This window comes from Eptatretus burgeri, chromosome 3 (assembly GCF_056783735.1).
Source record: "Eptatretus burgeri isolate ZD-2024b chromosome 3, Ebu_testis_v1, whole genome shotgun sequence".
NCBI classification, from domain to species: Eukaryota; Metazoa; Chordata; class Myxini; order Myxiniformes; family Myxinidae; genus Eptatretus; species Eptatretus burgeri.
Genome location: NC_140963.1, coordinates 34,531,440 through 34,553,068, shown reverse-complemented (window position 1 = coordinate 34,553,068; position 21,629 = coordinate 34,531,440). Strand labels below are relative to the sequence as shown.

Genomic DNA, 21,629 nt, shown 5'->3' with positions numbered 1-21,629 from the left:
AGAGAGAGATCTGCTTGTTTCGCTGAAATTTGGTTGGAAAACAAATGACTGATTTACCTCATTTGATACCTTTCTTGTTCATTAATTTCATCCATGTACCATGCTCTACACAGAGCCTTGGTTCTGGCGTAGCAGTTTCTTTTGGCAAGCGTTACAATCCGATGCAGGATACTTAACTGAAGATGCAGGAATTAGGAATTTGGAGGAAAAGAAGGACACTGTGAGATCTGTAACATCCACTAACTAATGCAAGTAGACGAGACACCCAGTTTAAAGTCTATCCGAGGTACTACACACACACACACACACACACACACACACACACACACACACACACACACACACACACACACACACACACACACACACACACACACACACACACACACACACACACACACACACACACACACACACACACACACACACTGATGAATCCCCCTGCCTGTGAAACACCAGGATGACAGTTTATATCTGTGTCAAAATTCAAACCCAGAGTGCGCATAAAACTAAAACTAAGCTATCCTGCCGGTCCCTCTTTGTTGGCTAACTTTTTTTGTCCCTACTCCCCTTTTGCACCAAAACTCCCCCAGCAACATGGCAGTGTATACTGGAAGCATGGAGCTCGATATTTGCTTAAAAATATGAAAGGCAGTCTTCTTTTTCATCAAGCATTGCAGGCAAGAAACGGGATTATCTGGGAAGGTAATATTTTGAATCAAATCACATTGTGAATGACTTGCTGTGTAAATTAGAGAATATTTGATGAAAGTGCCCAACATAGTATGCACTCAGGTGCACATAAACTGGCAAAAAGGACCATAAACTTTTTCAACATTTCTACGAAGCTTTGTAAGAATATACTATTTGGCTGACTGACCCCTGGAATTCCTCCTCTCCCCCCCCCTCCCCAAGAGTGTGAGGTTGTGGGTACTAAAACATCTTGTGATGCTCTGTTGTGGAATATGAAGACTACATTGATGACAATACAGATGTGATAGAAGTTTTCTTGATCCTTTGGAGCATGTCATAAAGAAGTTATAATGACGAAATTTTTTTGCCCAATCTGCACACGTCACGGGGGTCAGTACCACCCAACAGAACTAATAAAAGCCGGGACACTCCACTAGCGAGACTGGCTGATTGTCATCTCCCTGTCTCTGCATGCTCTTCCTGGTTTAGCTAGTCTTGTCTATCTTCTGCTCGTCTACCTGCTGCCGGATTCATGGTTTGTAGAGCGAGGGAATACGTGCTGAGACTGGGCACACAATATGCAATGTACAGGTTCCTCGACGTCTGTCTCTGTCTGTCTCTCTGTCTCTCTGTCTGTCTGTCTCTCTGTCTGTCTGTCTGTCTGTCTGTCTGTCTGTCTGTCTGTCTCTCTCTCTGTCTCTCTGTCTCTCTGTCTCTCTGTCTCTCATAATCATTTACTGCATGGGTGGTTGTGTTCCTCTCCTTCTTCCCCAGCCCCATTTATTAATATATTCCATTTGTAATTGAGAGTTTGTGTGGTCATTGGTCAACGGAACACCAAATTACACCTACTGGGCTCCTGAAAATCTGCATGTTACTATGGAACACCATTTAAACTTACCAGGGGTTACTGTGTGGTGTGGGATATCAGCATTGGGCATCCTAGGGCCATTCTTTTTTCACCAAACTGTCACTGGGGATGTTTACTTAAACTTGCTGCAGGAATCAGTCAGTCCACGTGTCGAAGAGATATTTGGTGACGAAGAGATTTACTTTCAGCAAGATGGAGCACCTCCCCACTACCACCGTGATGCAAGGGCCTATCTCGAAGCAACTTTTCCGAACAGATGGATTGGGCGAAGAGGTAGTGTTGAATTCCCTGCGCGTTCCCCAGACCTCACTCCAATGGACTTATTTTATGGGGATATCTCAAAGATAAGGTTTACGGCTCAAAACCAGCAACAGTCGATGAGCTGAAAGAGGAAATTGAAAGACAATGTCTTGCAGTTCCAAAAGAAATGATTCGTCACGCTGTTGAATCCATTGGTCCACGTCATCGGCTGTGTTTGGAACGTGATGGTCGTCAGTTTGAACATTTGTAAACATGCATTTATCCATTAATCTTGTTTCTAAGTCAATAAACAACGCATTTATTATCATTCAAAGAGTAAGTACATTTTTTGGGACACCCTGTATATATATATATATATATATATATATATATATATATATATATATATATATATATATATATATATATATATATATATATATATATATATATATATATATGTGTCTGTCAGACACACCTCCTGACTGATGGTGAGCATCTCCGCGGATTTTGTCTCACATGGTAAAACCGCATAATCTGCACAGAGCAACCGTCCATCTGCCACCCAGATGATTGTTCCTGCAAATGCAAACCATTCAACCAGAAGGCACGTGATGTGATCGGCGGGCAAATCAAAACATGTGGAGTGTGACAAGCACTCCCTCGATCCCCACTGGACACAGTCCTACACCAGTCCAATGGGGCTTGGGGGGGGGTGGAGTGCTCGTCACACTGCATATTTGCATCTCAAGGAGATGGGGATGGGCCAGGCATCTGCCTGGGGGATGGCCAGATGGAGGCCCCTGGAGTTCTGGAGGAAAGTGGATGCAGCGACGCGCTGCTCTGGCGCATGCTCCCATACCTGACCTGACCTGACACTGGTGGTGTATCAGCTTAGCGTCGCTGGTTCGCACACCTACCAGAAGTAAAAAATAATATAACCACAAACTATTCAGTCAATTCCATCCAAACGTATAATTACCTTTCCATCGATTTTATACACTGAGAAACCTTAGGAATCTCAACAGTTGGTGACCATTATGCTGTCAAAGGACACTCACAGCAAACTCCATAAATATTCCACACTCCATTGGAAACAAATTTCTTCACAAATGGAACCAGGTACTCCTTACTCATGCTTCTACTTTATTTTCCTGCACAAGTGACGCATACAAAATAGTGCTCTGATAATGCCGTTTGTGAGCAGAAGCATGACGTTTCATGCATGGTGGAGAAGAAAGTGGAGTGGAGGACAGAGAGGGGGGGGTTGAGGACTTGTTGTTGGGGTGGGGGGTTGAGGACTTGAAGAAGAAAAGGGGAGCTGTGGACCTTGGGTGGAGGACTGAGGCCTTGAAGAAGAAAGGGGGAGTGAAGGACAGAGTTGGAGTGGGAGAGGCAGAAAAGAGACAGAGTTGGGAGAAGAGGATGAGAACTTGGGGTTGAGAGGGGGCTTGCAGGCTTGGGGCTGAGGACTTGAAGAAGAAATGGTGAGGAGAGGACAGAGAGTTCAAGTTGGGGACAGAGAGGGGACATAGAGCTGGGAGAGGGGATTAAAGGACTTGGGGTGCGGAGGGGTCTTTAAGACTTGGGGTTGAGGATTTGGAGCTGGGAATGGGGGGGGGGGTTGAGGACTTGAAGAAGAAAGGGGTTAAGGACACCTGAAATCACATTTTACTATACGTGGAAGTTCTGTGGATCGCTGCCATTATGCTTATCAAAGGATATTCCAAGCAAACTCCCAAATATTCTGCACTCTGTTGGGAATTAATTCCCTTACAGCAGCCCAGTAGAACCAGGATATCTGCTCGTACCGAGGTAAGTTGCGTAATTGTGTCTGACCGGGGTAAACTTCATAACCACAGCATGTATAATGCTGAATGATACCTCATTTACGAGCTCTTGAGTCTGGACAGTGCATGCAGAGGTCTACAAAAATTGATATTCTCGCAGTTTTGAATTATGTGCATTTTTGTCACGAGGTTGTGCACATGGGTGGTGTTTAGATTCAGTGTTGCTGGTTTGCATACCTACCGTTAGTAAAAAAAAAATATAACCACAAACAATTCAGTCAATTTCATCCAAACATATAATTACCTTTCCATCGATTTACTTCACTGAGAAACCTTATCAGTCTCAACAGTTTGTGACGATTATGTTGTCAAAGCCCATTCCGAGCAAATTCTCCAAATATTACACACTCTATTGAGAAAAAGTTCCCTGACAACAGCCTGATGGAACCGGGTTATATGCTAATATATAAGTCCATATAATATATTGCTAGTCATATTTTTCAACAGCTTTTGAAGCACAGAGATCCCCCACACTCACTCCCCTCCCCCTGACTCATCAGGCCAACTCTTTTCTTAAAATCTCTCATTTTCCCCAATTCAGCCCTAGATTGTTCAATGTAAAAAAAACAAAAAACAACAGTATCACATTTAGCTGCGGCAGTGATAAATCATATTGTATAAAATTCAAAGCATTACATACTGTACATCTTTTTTTAATCTTAATCTGACAACGTTTTGTCCGACAGGATAAAGCCAAATGGAACAATTGGTGTCAGAAGTGACATGCAGGGTATGAAGGGGAATTTGAAACCCACCATCACTGAAGTCAATTTCAGCATAGTCTCCCAAGAACAGGGAAGCAGCAAAACTACTGACGAGGGAAACTCTCTGCATCAAGAAAGAAGAGAAAAAAAAGGACACAAATAGGAAGGATATACGTTTTGTGGCAGAAGAACAGAACTCGCACACTGACCACTTGGAAGTATTTTTGCAAGAAACATGTTCAAAACTACAAACTCAAAGAAGTAGTCGTAATGCCTTCAACGTCATTATGATTTCAAGCTGGTGTATACGATCCAATGAGCTACCCAGACAGACAAAAGTTTGAAGAGGTGCCAGCAGGGACAGGTACATCCAAAAGCACATTGACCTTCAGATCGGATGGGAACAAAATGCCAGCTATACAGTCTGTATTTGGGCCATGGATGTTGAGATCGTTTTTATGAATTTACTTTCACAAAACAGGAGACCAGTACCAGACACAATTTCATACTTGGAGTTTAGCGATACAATTTGCACTGTCTGCAGTCGATCAGAGTGTGAAGGAGTGATATACCACAGGCATAATGGGTGAAATGGTGACCTCCTGTTAAGTTTCCTTATACGAATACAGCGTATCCTTGTATTTCTTCACAGCAGTACTCTTGCAGTTGGGAGGACATCATATTCTTCTTAAGTTAACAAATTTATAGCACAAGCAGGTCGAATTGTGTTCTGACTTACTTAAGTTAACATATGCTTGCACATATTAGGACTGGTACGATGGCCTAGAGTTACACAGACTCACCTCAAAAGCTGTCTAGCCTGGGTTTGAATCTCGGCCCAGCTAGAAACCATCATTCCGGGTGTTTCACAGGAAGGAGTATTTATCAATGTGTTTGCCATCCCTTGGATGGTTGTTAAACTGGGCGTCCCGTCTGCTGGTATTAGTTGGTGGACGTTAAAGATCCAATGGTGTCCTTCGCGAAGAGTAGGCAAGCTCTCGCCGGCACCACAGCCAAATTACAAATTCCTGCCACAACCTTAGTTGAACATCAGGCATGGCCAGCTGGTTCGTGAAAGATTTGGGCCAAGCTTTCCCAGGCTAACCCCACAAGAATTTGGGAATAATTGTGGCCATTCCAAAAGTTGAAGAAGAAGAAGAATAATAAGAAGGAGGAGATGCTTGCACATTTTAGAGAGTTGACTTGGAATAAAACACAGTTGTGGATCTCTTTCTGCCTTCATGTAGAGTTACCTCAGTATAATCTTTGAAAGGTTACCTGTTTCCAGAAAATCTTCGTCTTTATGTATTTATTTTCAACTCCAACGACTAGGCCTTTTGCTTATTTTTCACACTTTACACTCTTCTTTCACCTATTTTGAGAATGCACTTTTTTGCCATAATGTTATAAAGATCGGTCATAAGCTTCTCAAATACTGCTTTGTAACAAAACAAAAAAAAAATACAGCAGTGACTTGAGTGGTATAATCAGTAGCAGCAGTAGCAGCGAATATTAACTGTATAATCAATAATATGGTATTCCCACTGTTAAGGAGATGTAACTGTGAGCAGCAATTAAAAAAAAATTAAAAAAAAATACTTACCTCAGTGTCAAGGTACCGCTCAGGGTTTGTGCGATAAAGTTTGGCGATTTGACTCCCTGTGAACCTCTGCAAGAAAATAAACATTTGTTTTGAAGTAGTTTGAATGTCCTTTCACAATCAGGTATGCCATGATGCTTTTGATTGCATTAAATACAATTTGCGATCTGAGGTTTTGAAGAATAATTTTCATCTTGTTTTGGTAAGCATTTTGAGACACTATAGGGAGGCCTGGAAATCACTTTATAACTCTCCAGCAAAGCGTTCGTTCTTAGCGACTCCACACATGCTACATAAGATGTCCGAGAGGACTTGGCGACAAATTCAGTGGTGCAAGGAGAATGATGGAGCACACACAGATACAATGACTGATTAATTATTGCAAGTACTGCACAATAAAACCTGCACCGTATATTAAAAGTTTAAGAATGAATGCTTTACTGGACCCTGTAATATACGGTTGTTGTGAGGGACCCTGTAGAATATAAAAACTTCGAAAAATTGATGTGAAACGTACCATTAAACGAGAAAATATAAAAATCCACAATGTCTCATTAATTTAATTATTGGAAAGACAAAACAAAAATTACAAATAATGGCTGAGATGGATGGCTGAGCAAGTGGACAGTTTGAGCTGTTAGGGTTAGGTTTTATGGATGCGTTCCATTTCATCAATTGTCCAATTGATTTGACCACCTTCCTGTACAGTCATACAGTGCTCTCCATAAGTATTGGAACAGTGAGGTCAAATTTGTTATTATTGCTATGTACTCAGTAAAATTGGATTGGAGATAAAAAGATGAATACGAGGCAAGAGTATAGAAGGTCAGCTTATATTTCTTCGTATTTCTATGCATATATGGTTTACCATTGAATAACTTTTTTATGTTCAGTCCCCCATTTTATGTGAGCATAAGTATTGGAACAGATTAATTTCAGGTAAATTGAAGTAGTGTAATAGTATTTGGTTGCATATCCCTTGCATGCAATAATTGCATCAAGCATGTGACCTATCGACATCACCAAACTCTTGGTATCTTCCTTCGAGATGCTTTGCCCAGCCTTTTCCTGTAGCCATTTTCAGTTTTTTGTTTTTGGGTGGTTTCTGACTTTCGTCCCCTTTTCAGCAAGTAAAATGCATGCTTCATTGGACTTAAATTAGGAGATTGATTTGGTTAGTCTGAAACCTTCCACTTTTTCCTCGAATCAACACCTTGGTTGCGTTGGCAGTGTTTTGGGTCCCTGTCTTGCTGCATTGTGAGGTGCCACCCAATGAGTTTGGAGGCATTTTCTTGTACAAAGGTGTGGTGTTTGTGTGCTGGTGTGTTTGTCATTGTGTGACGTGTGGACGATGCACTGACAACATAGTTTTATGTTCATACAGCGGACAGACATTTTTGGTTTTATTGTATAGATTCCAGTTCCAATCATATGCATTTTATAGACGTACTCATGTTCCATTAGTACCCTCACCTTGAGTGGCCTTTGGCTTTGTGGTTGGTGAAATCTCATTAAAAAAAAAGAAGTATGTACTTTATAGAAAAAAAAAACATGTTTATAATAGCACATACTTTATAGATGTACTCACCTTCTAGTTGTACATACTTTATAGAGGTACTCGGTTGAAAAAAGATAATTTGTAACACGAGCTGCCACTAGGTGACATTTGTGGCCAACATTAGCACATTATGACAGACACACAAACAAACGGACTGAAATGCAATACCTTCTGGTGAGGGTAACAAGACTCAGCATTTAACAATGCAGAACCTCAGCGGGGTATCTTGATTATATAAAATTAAATGTGAGAATGAACAATCAATAATAATGCGGCCATGCGGCCACACACACTCACTGACAGATAAACACACTGTACGAAGGACAAATAGGAACTATCCCTTCGGGATTGGACGAGGACAATCACTATTAAAATAACACAGGATGCCATCAATAAGCTGCTCTGCTAATTGCCGAGTACACTTTTTAAATAATCTACAATTTAAAAAAAGAAAAGGTTTACAAAATTCTGATACTAAAGCTCAAGAGAGAGCGAAACAGCACAGATTGAGAATAATAAAATTTCTCCATGTAAAAAGAAAAATTTTCCTGACCCATACTTTTTTGACAAATTATACAATTTATGACTTTTATTATTGTGGTGAAATAAAGTTACATTTATGTTATTTATATTTTTAGCCCCTGTTGGATTAGTCCAGAACGGGGGTTTATGGATTTGGTCTCGATTTTCGTGTGCGTGCATATGTCCGCAACCATATTTCGGACATGATTGGACCCATTTTATTTGTACTTGGCACAAAGACAACACATGAGCGTATACATAAGCACATCACTTTGTTTCGCGATGCGATCAAAGATGGCCGACTGGCGGCCATTTTAGTTGGAAAAAACAACCTATGTTGAACACGTCCTCAAGCATTTCTCGGCCATGCATTTACCGATGTTGATCAAACTTGGCACACACAGAATGAATGAGGCTTACATATGCATGTCATTTTTGTTCGAGATCAGATCCGAGATGGCCGACTGGTGGCCATTTTGTTACTTAAATGTGTCCCCAACCATTTATCAGACAGGCATCGTCCAATATTATTCAAACTTGCCACAAACACAGTACGGGGTGGCATACACGTGCAACTCACTATATTTTGCGATCTGATCAAAGATGGCAGACTTGTAGACTGGCAGCCATTTTAGTTTTAAATAAATATGGGCCAACCCTTTACTCCGTACACTAATATTACTAAAAAAACGAGGGCTATGACATTTTATGTCTTTTCTCCATGTTTTTAGTTGTTTTTCTTTTTGCCAAATTTAAACAACATAATTGTTTTTTGTCTTGCATTGTTGTTATTTTAATCACCACCCATTGCCCAGGACTTGTCGCATATTCTTAGTCACCTCGTATGCACGAGAACCAGTGAGGGATGCCATCTTCTGTGCACCTCCAACCGCAGCTTCCAAGCTACGACATTCTGCAGTGGTGCTGGAATCCATCCAGACAGGTGAATCAAGCACTGAGAAACAGTCCTGCTAAGATAATAATAATAATCAATGTAGTAAAATAATCACAGCAAAATTAAATAAAGGAAAATATACCAAACACTAGAATCACAAACATTCGCAAGTGAACGCAATAAATCTCCCACCCCACCATCCACTTTTATCCCTGTAAAATCAAAATGAAGACCTGTACCTGCTTCAGTCTGAAGTGGCTCTGGCAAGGTATTTCTTTACACAGTCTTGTCTGGATTGGTTTAAATATAAAGACTCAACAGGCTAAATCTCTTAATTTTTAACCAAATATTGATCTTTCACCCTTGTGAAAATGATAGGAAGACACTGGACTGACATCTGCCTACTTTAGTCTGATGGAGTTGTGGCAAGGTAATGTAACGATCCCGGGTCTTCAATGACTGATGCGCATGCCACGTGGGGAAGGGAGAGGATTCTGCATCCATCCATTTATTAGCGCACTAATCTGTTTCAAACGCATGACCATTGTGAATCAGCCTGTCATTAGTGGCCGAGCAAACCGTGACAGGCGATTCACTTTTTATAGTGACTTAATTGTGTGGATCCCAAACAGCCTGACTTAATGGGTTTATTCCAATTATCTACGGGCTTTGGTGTTCCGTTGACCAATGACCACACAAACTCTCAATTACAAATGGAATATATTAATAAATGGGGCTGGGGAAGAAGGAGAGGAACACAACCACCCATGCAGTAAATGATTATGAGAGAGAGAGACAGAGAGACAGAGAGACAGAGAGACAGAGAGACAGAGAGACAGAGAGACAGAGAGACAGAGAGACAGAGAGACAGAGAGACAGAGAGACAGAGAGACAGAGAGAGAGAGAGAGAGAGAGAGAGAGAGAGAGAGAGAGACACAGAGAGAGAGAGAGAGAGAGAGAGAGAGAGAGAGAGAGAGAGAGAGAGAGAGAGAGAGAGAGAGAGAGAGAGAGAGAGAGAGAGAGACAGAGACGTCGAGGAACCTGTACATTGCATATTGTGTGCCCAGTCTCAACACGTATTCCCTCGCTCTACAAACCATGAATCCGGCAGCAGGTAGACGAGCAGAAGATAGACAAGACTAGCTGAACCAGGAAGAGCATGCAGAGACAGGGAGATGACAATCAGCCAGTCTCGCTAGTGGAGTGTCCCGGCTTTTATTAGTTCTGTTGGGTGGTACTGACCCCCGTGACGTGTGCAGATTGGGCAAAAATATTTCGTCATTATAACTTCTTTATGACATGCTCCAAAGGATCAAGAAAACTTCTATCACATCTGTATTGTCATCAATGTAGTCTTCATATTCCACAACAGAGCATCACAAGATGTTTTAGTACCCACAACCTCACACTCTTGGGGAGGGGGGGGGGGAGAGGAGGAATTCCAGGGGTCAGTCAGCCAAATAGTATATTCTTACAAAGCTTCGTAGAAATGTTGAAAAAGTTTATGGTCCTTTTTGCCAGTTTATGTGCACCTGAGTGCATACTATGTTGGGCACTTTCATCAAATATTCTCTAATTTACACAGCAAGTCATTCACAATGTGATTTGATTCAAAATATTACCTTCCCAGATAATCCCGTTTCTTGCCTGCAATGCTTGATGAAAAAGAAGACTGCCTTTCATATTTTTAAGCAAATATCGAGCTCCATGCTTCCAGTATACACTGCCATGTTGCTGGGGGAGTTTTGGTGCAAAAGGGGAGTAGGGACAAAAAAAGTTAGCCAACAAAGAGGGACCGGCAGGATAGCTTAGTTTTAGTTTTATGCGCACTCTGGGTTTGAATTTTGACACAGATATAAACTGTCATCCTGGTGTTTCACAGGCAGGGGGATTCATCAGTGTGTGTGTGTGTGTGTGTGTGTGTGTGTGTGTGTGTGTGTGTGTGTGTGTGTGTGTGTGTGTGTGTGTGTGTGTGTGTGTGTGTGTGTGTGTGTGTGTGTGTGTGTGTGTGTGTGTGTGTGTGTGTGTGTGTGTGTGGTACCTCGGATGGACTTTAAACTGGGTGTCTCGTCTACTTGCATTAGTTAGTGGATGTTACAGATCTCACAGTGTCCTTCTTTTCCTCCAAATTCTTAATTCCTGCATCTTCAGTTAAGTATCCTGCATCGGATTGTAACGCTTGCCAAAAGAAACTGCTACGCCAGAACCGAGGCTCTGTGTAGAGCATGGTACATGGATGAAATTAATGAACAAGAAAGGTATCAAATGAGGTAAATCAGTCATTTGTTTTCCAACCAAATTTCAGCGAAACAAGCAGATCTCTCTCTATCGAGTGCAGCCTGTGGCTGCTGGTTGCATCATTTGGTTGGGACGCGGCTATGCCGCTGATGCAGTGTTGCCCTTACCAGTACACTGGTGCTCATTTTGCCGACCTCGGAAGGATGACAGGGTGAGTCAACCTCCTGGTGTATTTTTTAATTCAGTGGCCAACGAGGCTTGAACTCAGGACCCTAGGATCCCAAGCCGCCACCCTAACCACTAAGCCAACACCAGGCTTGAACAAGCAGATATTCCTGTATGAGGAATAAAATGTCAAAACAAGAGTAAGGATTGTGTTATAAACTATAAAAAGATGGTGATGTCTATGTGCCCTCAAATTTGGCGACAATTTTGGTTGCAGGTAATCAAACAACCCGCTTGTTCAAGGAACTTGAGCATTATCCTGCATGAAGAAAGTGTTTACAATTACTGTACATAAATTAACCAAATACTAGTCATGGGGAATCGGAATGTGCATCATTTACATGAGTTTAGAGCAGATAGGTTTCATTTTCTGATGTAAAACGTCCTGCTTGGAGGTTGTTGTTTGTCAGCACAGAAATGCCAGGACACAAGCTTTGTTAAACAATCGGTTTGGAACAAAATCCTAATTTCCCAACATACTATTATTACCATCATTTATTTATTTTAATACAAACAATAAAAGAACCACGTCTTTAAAAGTATCTGTGACTTGCATTTTGTGAATTGCTTACTTGTGCACTGCCTGAGATGGCCTGTATTTTAGAAAGGTCTCTCCCCGAATTCTTCAGATGATGCAATGCCAAATCCAATGCCTGAACAAACAGAAAGAAGAAAGACATTGCAACTTCAAACAGAACCTACAAAGATGTTTTTTTGTTTACAATGGTGGTAGCAACAAAAATGACCTTACTTGATGAGTGATGCAAAGTGAGAGGGAAATGGTCAAGGCCACTGATATGCATGAATGATAGGTATTCCCCCAAAAAAGAGCAACATTAATGGAAAAATTCTAATCTTATAACTTACGACAAACTAGAAAGACACTTCGACATCGTGAGAATGCCAGATATGCCTCTGTCCACATTATTATATCATTATACATACTTGTACCAAGTTTGATATAAATCCCTGAACCCAGATTCAAATTATTAAATAATTCTGGCTGCCAGACCATGCGTCCAATCAGATTGAAATTTAAAATAAACCAATGTCACCCGCAGGGTGACCCGTATCTTGCCAAAAAGTGACCACGTGTGACTTCTTTAAGGTCACACTGAGGTGCACAGAGCTGCTATCCACCAGGAGCAACTCCTTGAGGAATATCTGCCTACGAGAGATTCCGATGAGAATCGTTGTAGAGTAACCATGAAAAATATGCGTTTGCCTCATAACGTCACCAAATGACGTCATAATGTCTCAAGCTTGACATATCTAGAAAGCACTCATCGAGGTGTTCATTTTGAGGTACTACACGATATGGTTCCTAAAACTTGAAAATTTTACCATGGGGTCAAATATGTTTGACCTGAGGCGCTAACCATCAAGGTCAAGGCCAATCGCCACCAAAAATTAATCAGCTGAGCGCCAGACCATGAACTATATTCCCATGAAGTTTGAAGACGATCCGATCAAAATTACTCAAAAAATAAGGGTTTCGACGACTCCCCTGATTTGTGACAAAGTGACCTTGACCTTCAAAATTTTGTGCTCTGAAAGGGACCTCTATAGGCCTCTGATATGCAAAGTTACAAAAATTTCCAATGATAACTGTGCTCTGCAGAATTTTTTATACGTGATTACAGACAAACAAAAAATAAATAAAAAAATTAAAAAAATAAAAACATACAAGCTGAGTAACATATCGTGCAAAAACTTCGTTTTGGCAAGATAAATATATATTCCGCATCACTGCTCGATCATAACTGTGACATTTCACAACGATTGATGAAGCGGTTCAAGAGAAATAAATTTTTTTAAGATTTTCGTTCAATCCAATATGACTGTCAGATCATGTGACCTATTAATTATTCGTGAACACCCTGGTATCCCCAAGGCTTGAGGATCATGTGGGTGAAGTTTCACCTTGATCTGTCAGGCCGTTCTGGAGAAGAAGTTTTTATACGTTTATTCTTCAAAAAAAAAAAATCACAGCTGTCAAACCATGTGACCTATGATATTGTTGCGAATTCGCGCCTGCCGGCGTGCGGACGGCCACGTAACTCGAATCGCGGCACGTCGCCCACCGGACGGACAATTCAGTCGTGACCCTTTCGGAACAACGCCCGGAGCTAGTCACAGGTGGGGGTTTAACCTCACCACGATCGTGCCAATTGCCCACCCGCGCAGGATAGGGTTGCTCGCCAAATTCGATCTACCTAAGTACCTGCGCAAATGGTCGACCGGGCAATCGTACCACGCCATAGGCCGACTCCGGACACCAACCGCTTAAGCGGTCCGTTCCGTGCTACAGTGATAACCGAGCGGTGTTATCGTCGGCCTTGACGGTTCCGATTAATTACCGGGATGTTGCACCCACTACGAACCCCTTACGTGATGCAAGATGGAGGGTCAATAAAAAGGAAAAGAGACGAAGCAGAGCGGGAACAGTCAACAAGCAAGCGTTTTATTCACACACACACACACACACACACACACACACACACACACACACACACACACACACACACACACACACACACACACACACACACACACACACACACACACACACACACACACACACACACACACAAGCACGTATATACAGCCATACAGTCAAAAATGCACATAAAACAGTTAAAACAGTCATGCAACAAAAGCAAATGCAGAGCTACTACTGACTATACACGTACACACGGCAACACTTAAAACAATACTACTTGAGCCAGACTGGCGCCACCAACAGACATTTACACAAAAACCCCAAAGAAAAGAAAGAAAGAAGTCGCGACTTCCCTTTTATGGCTGGTGAGTCCCTCTCCCGCGACCGTCACCGTGGTCGCGCCTGGCCCCGACCTCTCTCGCGGCCGGCGAACCCTCTCCGGCACTCCCCGTCCAGACGCGCAGGTCCACCTCACTACTGGCGCTGCAGCGTCTCCCGTCCGCGCCTTCGTGACAGGGCTGCTCGCCAAGCCGCGGGCGCAGGACCTCGAAGACCAACTCTCGACAAAAACCAACCGAAGACCAACCAGACCACCAGCCAAGACGAAGAGGAAGAGGCGGAAGAGGAAGCGGCCCAAGAGGAAGAGGGTTAAGAGCGCCCCGCCCGTGTCTGTCTTTTATAGCGCGGGGCTCTGCACTTCGCCCCGCCCCGTTCTCGGTTCCACCTTCCTTTGAGAGGGTTCCCGAAAAAGGCGCTCCCTCACGCTTTCTCTCCACCCCGCCCCTTGCAGGGGCCGTGGGTGTCAGTTTTTGGCTCTAGGCCAGAGAATTATTCCCCCCAAATGAGATCCCTCCTTCACATGACCTCTGACCTTTGACCTGCATCCCCCCTCCTCCACTCCAAAGCGCGGGGAAGTCAAACGGGAGAAACAGGCGGGGAAACCTGCGCATCCTCGCAGTTCCCTCTTTGGCGCCTTTGTTTGCCGTTCGGAAGCGAACGTAGTGGCGAAGATGTAGTAGCGTAGATGGTGGAGGTGACGTGGTTGCAGTGTGATTGGCGCTGTGATGGGGATGGCGTGGTTGTTGAGATGCTCTGTTTGAAATAAAAGATAGAACAGAAAAATGGCTAACTGGAGGATCGCAGCCCGAATGGATCACATAAATTCCCTCTATACAACGGGTTTGGACTAACTACACATGTACCTATGAATATATATCTCACCTGAGGGCCCTTTATGGTGTAATGCGAATTTCCACAGCCGTAACAATATCAGAGGTGGAGAACTTTTTGTTTTTCATGGAAAGGCGATCATAACTGCAAAGTTTTGCTTCGATCTGTTCAGCCTTTTCGAGGAAGATATTCGAAGGCTTTTATGTTAAGAAAATCTGGCTGCTGAACCACATGACCGATGACATCAATTCCCCACCCCCCCCCACATCCAATTTAGCCCGAGATGACCCTCAAAAATTTTCGTCCCTTTGATCCTTCACTGAGGGGAATATTAAGGGGGGGTGGGTGGGGAAGAGAGGGAGGGAGAGAGAAGAGGGAGGGGAAGGAAATAAAGGAGAGAGGCGAGCAAAGATGGGTGGGGGAGTGAAGAAGGGGGAAGAGCGAGGAGGGGGGGAAGCGACGCCTCACCAAACGTAGCTGTACACAATGGGAGGGGGTGGCAGCGAGGAGGATGGGGGAGAGAGGCAGGCTGAAATAGGGAGGGAGAGGGGGTTTGGGAGGAGGTAAGTGTGAGGGGAATGGACTCTGGAGTTGCATTTGGTAGGGGAACTTGAGAAGGAAATGGGGGGAAGCGATCTTGACTTTGGTTTGGGAGTGGGACTGTGCAGAGTGGGGGAGGGGGGTAGCGCAGGATTGAACAAAATGGGGTACGTTAAAATAGCACATTAATACAGCACGCAGAGACTGACCGGAGATGTTATTGCGGGGGGGGGTGTAGAGAGGGGAAGGGATTTGGAAAGATGTAAGTATGAGGGGAGGGGGAGGGAAGGCAGCATGAGGGGAAGGGAAGGCGGCGTGAGAGGAAGGGAAAGCGGCGTGAGAGGAAGGGAAAGCGGCGTGAGAGGAAGGGAAAGCGGCGTGAGAGGAAGGGAAAGCGGCGTGAGAGGAAGGGAAAGCGGCGTGAGAGGAAGGGAAAGCGGCGTGAGAGGAAGGGAAAGCGGCGTGAGAGGAAGGGAAAGCGGCGTGAGAGGAAGGGAAAGCGGCGTGAGAGGAAGGGAAAGCGGCGTGAGAGGAAGGGAAAGCGGCGTGAGAGGAAGGGAAAGCGGCGTGAGAGGAAGGGAAAGCGGCGTGAGAGGAAGGGAAAGCGGCGTGAGAGGAAGGGAAAGCGGCGTGAGAGGAAGGGAAAGCGGCGTGAGAGGAAGGGAAAGCGGCGTGAGAGGAAGGGAAAGCGGCGTGAGAGGAAGGGAAGGCAGCGTGAGGGGAAATAAAGGGAAAGCATGAGCGGAGGGAAAGGCAGCATGAGGGGAAGAGAAGGAAAGGTAGCATGAGGGGAGGGGGGAAGAAAAGGCAGCATGAGGGGAATAGAATGCGGTGTGAGGGGAAGGGAAGGGAAGTTAGCTTGAAGAGAGGGAAGAGAAGGAAGCATGAGGGGAGGGAAGGGAAGGCAGCATCAGGGGAAGTGAGGGCGGTTTTACGGCGGGAAAGGGAAGGCAGCGTGAGGGAAAGGGAAAGAAAGGATGACAAAACACAACTAAACAGCAACATTTTCTTTTTAACCTCCGGGTTCTGTATAAAACTGGGCGAGAGCATTTAAAACCCACACTATCTACTTGACAAAGGCCTGTCTGCATGCATGCTTACCCATGCAACGACCTTTGCACTCCTCCACTCGGCTCACTCCAAATCTGATTCGCACTTGCTACACTCTGGGGAAGTTGTTTTAAATTTAAAATTAAACGCTCAGTCCCTAACAGTCCCCTTAACAAAGGGGAGGATGCGGATGAGGAGGAGGGAGAGAGAGAGAGAGAGAGAGAGAGAGAGAGAGAGAGAGAGAGAGAGAGAGAGAGAGAGAGAGAGAGAGAGAGAGAGAGAGAGAGAGAGAGAGAGAGAGAGAGAGGAAGGGGAGGAAGAGAGAGGACAGCGACACCACACCACATGTCGCTATGCACTCCGGCAGGGAGGGGGTGCGAGGAGGGAGGTTGGGGAAAGAAAGATAGAGAGGGAGAGAGAGTGCTGTACTGTATTCGGAGGGGCAAAGCATGGATGGGACAGAGAGAGAAGCAGGGGGAGAGGAGTTAGCAGAGAATGTTTTGCTTTCTGGGCAACACACACACACACACACACACACACACACACACACACACACACACACACACACACACACACACACACACACACACACACACACACACACACACACACACACACACACACACACACACACACACACACACACACACACTTGGCCGATATCAGCAACTTTTTTTTAGGAATCGGCATAGACTGATTGGAGTCAGTGCGATTTTTTTTTTTTTTTTTTTTTTGTATACCTTGGTCGAGGCTCGTATGAGAGCAAACACACAACTCACAGCAAGGAGGCATGAGACAAGAGGGGCGGGAGTGGAAGGGACAAAACAGTGGGGAACAGACACATTAGGTGAACTGTGGAAGGGAGAGGGATGGGGATGGGACGGGGAACATGGCGAAGAGAAGATGGACATTTCAGGGACTTTCAGGAAGGAAAACAGGAGAAATGAAGGAAGTGGGCTTGGGTGGATTATCGGGGGTAGAAAAGATCGAGGATTTGGATGGGGGAAGATAAGAGGTGGTGGTGAACAGCTGTTTTGAAAGCCTGGAGGGAAGAATGGGAAAGAATAGAGTGAGGAAGTTTATTCCAAAGGCGGGAAAAAAGAGGAATGAAAGAGTGAAGATGAGCAGTGATTCGTGATTTTGGTAGTTTTATCAGAAGGGGGTTGTTGGCGGACCTTGAGCGCCCTGTGGAAATGTGGTGGGGACAAATCGCAGAGAGAGCAGGGGGGGCAAGGCTGGAGAGGAGTCGGTGGAAGACAGAAAGACCACCGACTAACCTGCGGTGATTGAGTGAGAGGCCCAAAGACTCAGCTTCATTGCGGGAGATGCCGATGATCTTAAATGCCCTGGTTTCGACAGCGTTAAGCCGAGAAAGGTGGGAGGCAGGAGCACCAGCCCAGAGGGGAGAGCAGTACTCCATCAGGCTACGGACAAAAGCTTTGTAAGTGGTCAGGAGCTCAAGAGGGCCGAGGAAGGACTTAGCACGACGGAGGATTCCCAGTCGGCGACTGGCTTTTGAGGCGAGGTTGGAAATGTGACTTTCCCAGGAAAGGTCATGGCAGATAGTGAGACCTAGAAGCTTGAAAGAAAAGACTTCTTCCAGAGGATTGTTGAGGAAGTGGATGGGGGGGTTTTGTAAACGGTCCTTTCGAAGAGACATAGTGAGAGTGTGAGATTTGTCTGGATTGAAAGACATGTTCCACGTGTTGGACCAGTTTGTGATTTTATCCAGATCTGCAGTGAGCGAAGAAGCTGCTGCTTGCCGGTCTGAGGGATGACAGATGGTACGGCAGAGGGTGGAGTCGTCGGCAAAGAGAAATAGAGGATTTTCCAGAGAGTCCGAGAGATCATTGATGAAAACCAGAAAAGAACAGGGCCCAGAACGCTACCTTGAGGAACTCCAGCCTGCACAGGAAGAGGGGATGAAAGAACTCCATTTAGGGCCACACGTTGACTGCGACAGGAGAGGAAGTCTGCGAGCCATGAGTGGAGATGGCCTTGAATACCATGGGAAGAGAGTTTGGTGAGTAGTGCAGGGTGCCAGACTGTGTCAAAAGCACGTGATATGTCCAGGGATACGGCTCAGATTTCCTGTCTGGCATTGAGGACCTCCATCCATTGATGGGAGAGCAGAAGCAGCATATCCAGGGTAGAGTGACCTGGTCTGAAACCAAATTGATGATTGGAAATCAAGCCATTGGAGAAGAGGAAGGATTTCATATCTGAAGCAATGATGGATTCCATCACCTTGCTGATGATTGGGAGAAGGCTGATTGGTCTGTAGTTATAGGGATCTGTTTTTGCACCTTTTTTATGCAGGGCAGTGATGTTAGCAGATTTCCAAGCAGATGGCAGATGACCTTGGGCAAATGAGAGGGTGAATAGAACAGAGAGAGGGTGAGCAAGAGCAGAAGAGCAGGCTTTGAGGACACGTGGGCTGATGCCGTCTGGACCGGTTGCAGAATCTGACTCGAGGTTTGAAAGCAAGCTCTCCACCTTGTCAGTTGAAAAGGATACAGAGTCCAGGGACAGTTGGGTGCGACTGGGTAAAGTGGGTAGAGATAGTGATGGGTTAAGGACACAAGATTTAGCTGCAAACACCGAGTTTAGACATTCAGCTTTATCACGTGTGGAATCAGCAGTGCGGCCATTTGAGGTAAGGGAGGGGATGGAGGGGGAACATACACCAGAAACAGATTTGATTAAACACCACCAGGATTTTGAGGAGGGAGAGAGGTTTGAGAGTTCAGACTTGAGATGAGAAAGATGTTGTTTTCTGGCTCTCCTGAGGGTAGATACACACTTGTTCCGAGCTTTGTGGAAAGAACTGAGATTGCCCTCAGTTGGGTTTGCTTTCCATGAGGCAAAGGCAAGTTGTTTCAGGACAACTGCCTCGCCACAAGCTTCAGTAAACCAAGGGCGGGAGGAAGGGTAAGACAACTGAACACGAGAGGGGATAAATCTGTGCATGAGCGAGAGCAAGTTTCTTTGGAAGAATTCCCAGGATGAGTTGATGTTTGAGAAAGTAGTGATAGGAGACCAGTCTGTAAGTTTGATGGCTGCTCGGAGACCCTGCCAGTCGGCTTGAGTGAAATGCCAGACTCGACGGCGGTGAGGTGGTTCTCTGATAACAGCCAGAGAGATGTCCACTTTGACAAGGACGTGGTCAGAAGAACCAATTGGAGCGAAGGAAGAGCAGCAGATATTGTCAGGGAAATTTGTCAAAACCAGATCCAGAAGAGATGGAGTACCATTGGTTGAGATCCGGGTCGGGAAGTTGACCGATTGAGTCAGTCCCAATGAGTCGCAGAAAGCTTTTGCTGAGGTGCCATGGCAGGTGAGAGAGGTACCCACACCTCGCCAACTGGCGTGATGACAATTGAAGTCGCCACATAAGAGGAAGAGAGAGTTTGGATGAGAAGATAGAAGATGGTCCATGTTTTCGGATAGTGAGGTGTAGATGGAGTCATCACTGTTCGGTGGACGGTACAGTACACATATAAACATGAGGTGGGAGTGGAGGGGAAGCCGATTACCAACTGAAGTACGTACTGTATACAACCCAAAAACCTCGAGTATCTTTCAACTTGGTTTTGGGGGAATTTCAATGAAGGAATTTTTAAAACAAGGTTTCATTATAGACATTTCAAGGAAATGTGCATCAACATTATTCTTTATAAACAGCTGCCAATCATCATGTGATGGGTAGCAAAAACAATTTGGCTCTGTAATTTAGAAAACATGATAATACAGCAAACGGCTCAGATATCGCGTTATCAAATATATTTTGCTTTGAAACTCACAAAGAGAAAGCAAATAACCTTTCTAAAGCACACTCGATTCATACAAAACAAGCTATTGCTTTAGAAACAGTCACAAGGACAAAGGAAAACGTGACCACCCATATGCTCCTGAGGTTAAAAATTAAAACCTACAGTACTGTACGTCTGTACCTCCATCCTGGCCCTACGAAGGTAATGTGCTTACCGAGCAGTAAGTCTTTACATTATACGTTCCAGGCATACCCGACTCCATTAAAGCATCAGTTAAATTTGTTTTTTTTCACATTTAAATTGCATAACATTTTCAGCGGACGAAGCACCATCTAAGGCACTTGACACACACACACAGGGCCCGCGGTTTGGGAGTGGGACAGTGCACCTTCTCTTCTGTGCACCTTCTAACTTCTCGGCACCGCGGGCCCAACACAGTTGGTCGATGTCAGATGTGCACGTTATTTTTATATGTATCGATGTCGAAGTGACGGGTGGTTAATGAAAGCAGGTCACACAAAAAGGTTAAATAAAGCGGTCATCAAAAATGAAATTGCATAACATTTTCAGCAGGCGAGGCACCACCCAAGGCATTGCACGGCACCATACGGCACCACAGGCCCAACACAGTCCATCGACGTGAGATGTGTACATTTTTTTTTATATGTTTCTCTGTCGACGTGTTATGTGGATAATGAAAGCAGATCACAAAAAGGTTCAGGTTAAGAGAGTCTAGAGGTTATCGTATGTGGGGAAATGAAACGAACCCACAAACACTGGCGACTCCCAGCGTTTATAAATGATTTGAAGGAATGAAGATGAGGCATTTGATGATACTGTATGAGTGAGGAAAGTGAAAAAAAAAAATTTGAGCTCTTTATCATGAAGAAACCATTGCTGCCTGGTCCAAATCAAGATATTGTTGAGTAGGCAAAAAAAATGGCAAATTAAGACCCCAGTGAGGGACAGCGACATGAATAAGAATGAGTTAATTATCTTCAAAAGGGGTGTCCAAATTAACCCAAACACCCAATTTTCATTGTTGTATTCCCTTCGAGTTCCCTCAGTATACATGCAAAGTTTGGGATCACTAGGTTCATGGTTTTGGAGTTATGGAGAACACACACAGTCACTGAATGACTGACTGACTGACTCACACTGACATTTACTATTGTTATGGCCACGGGTACCGAGTGTATTATGAAGGGGTTAATCCTCGTTACTCCTCGGAAGAGCTGGACCTGGCGCCACCGCCCG

General features: G+C 44.5%; 1 protein-coding gene across 9 annotated transcripts in view; it reads right to left on the bottom strand.

The window, feature by feature from the left end:
• XYLB (xylulokinase) overlaps window positions 1–21,629 on the bottom strand; it is a 123,281-nt gene that overhangs the window by 79,745 nt on the left and 21,907 nt on the right. For 8 of the 9 annotated variants that reach the window (XR_015056010.1, XR_015056011.1, XM_085872891.1 and 5 more), the window contains 5 exons: window positions 11,969–12,049; window positions 10,581–10,667; window positions 8,878–9,009; window positions 5,962–6,027; window positions 4,410–4,482 (listed from right to left, as the gene is read on the bottom strand). Coding sequence is in view for 7 of the 9 variants with exons in the window: in XM_085872891.1 (XP_085729017.1) it covers window positions 4,410–4,482; window positions 5,962–6,027; window positions 8,878–9,009; window positions 10,581–10,667; window positions 11,969–12,049 (439 nt within the window). In the remaining 2 variants the exon portion in view is untranslated. The remainder of the gene's footprint in view (window positions 1–4,409; window positions 4,483–5,961; window positions 6,028–8,877; window positions 9,010–10,580; window positions 10,668–11,968; window positions 12,050–21,629) is intronic. The other variant, XM_085872892.1, reaches the window with a different exon arrangement.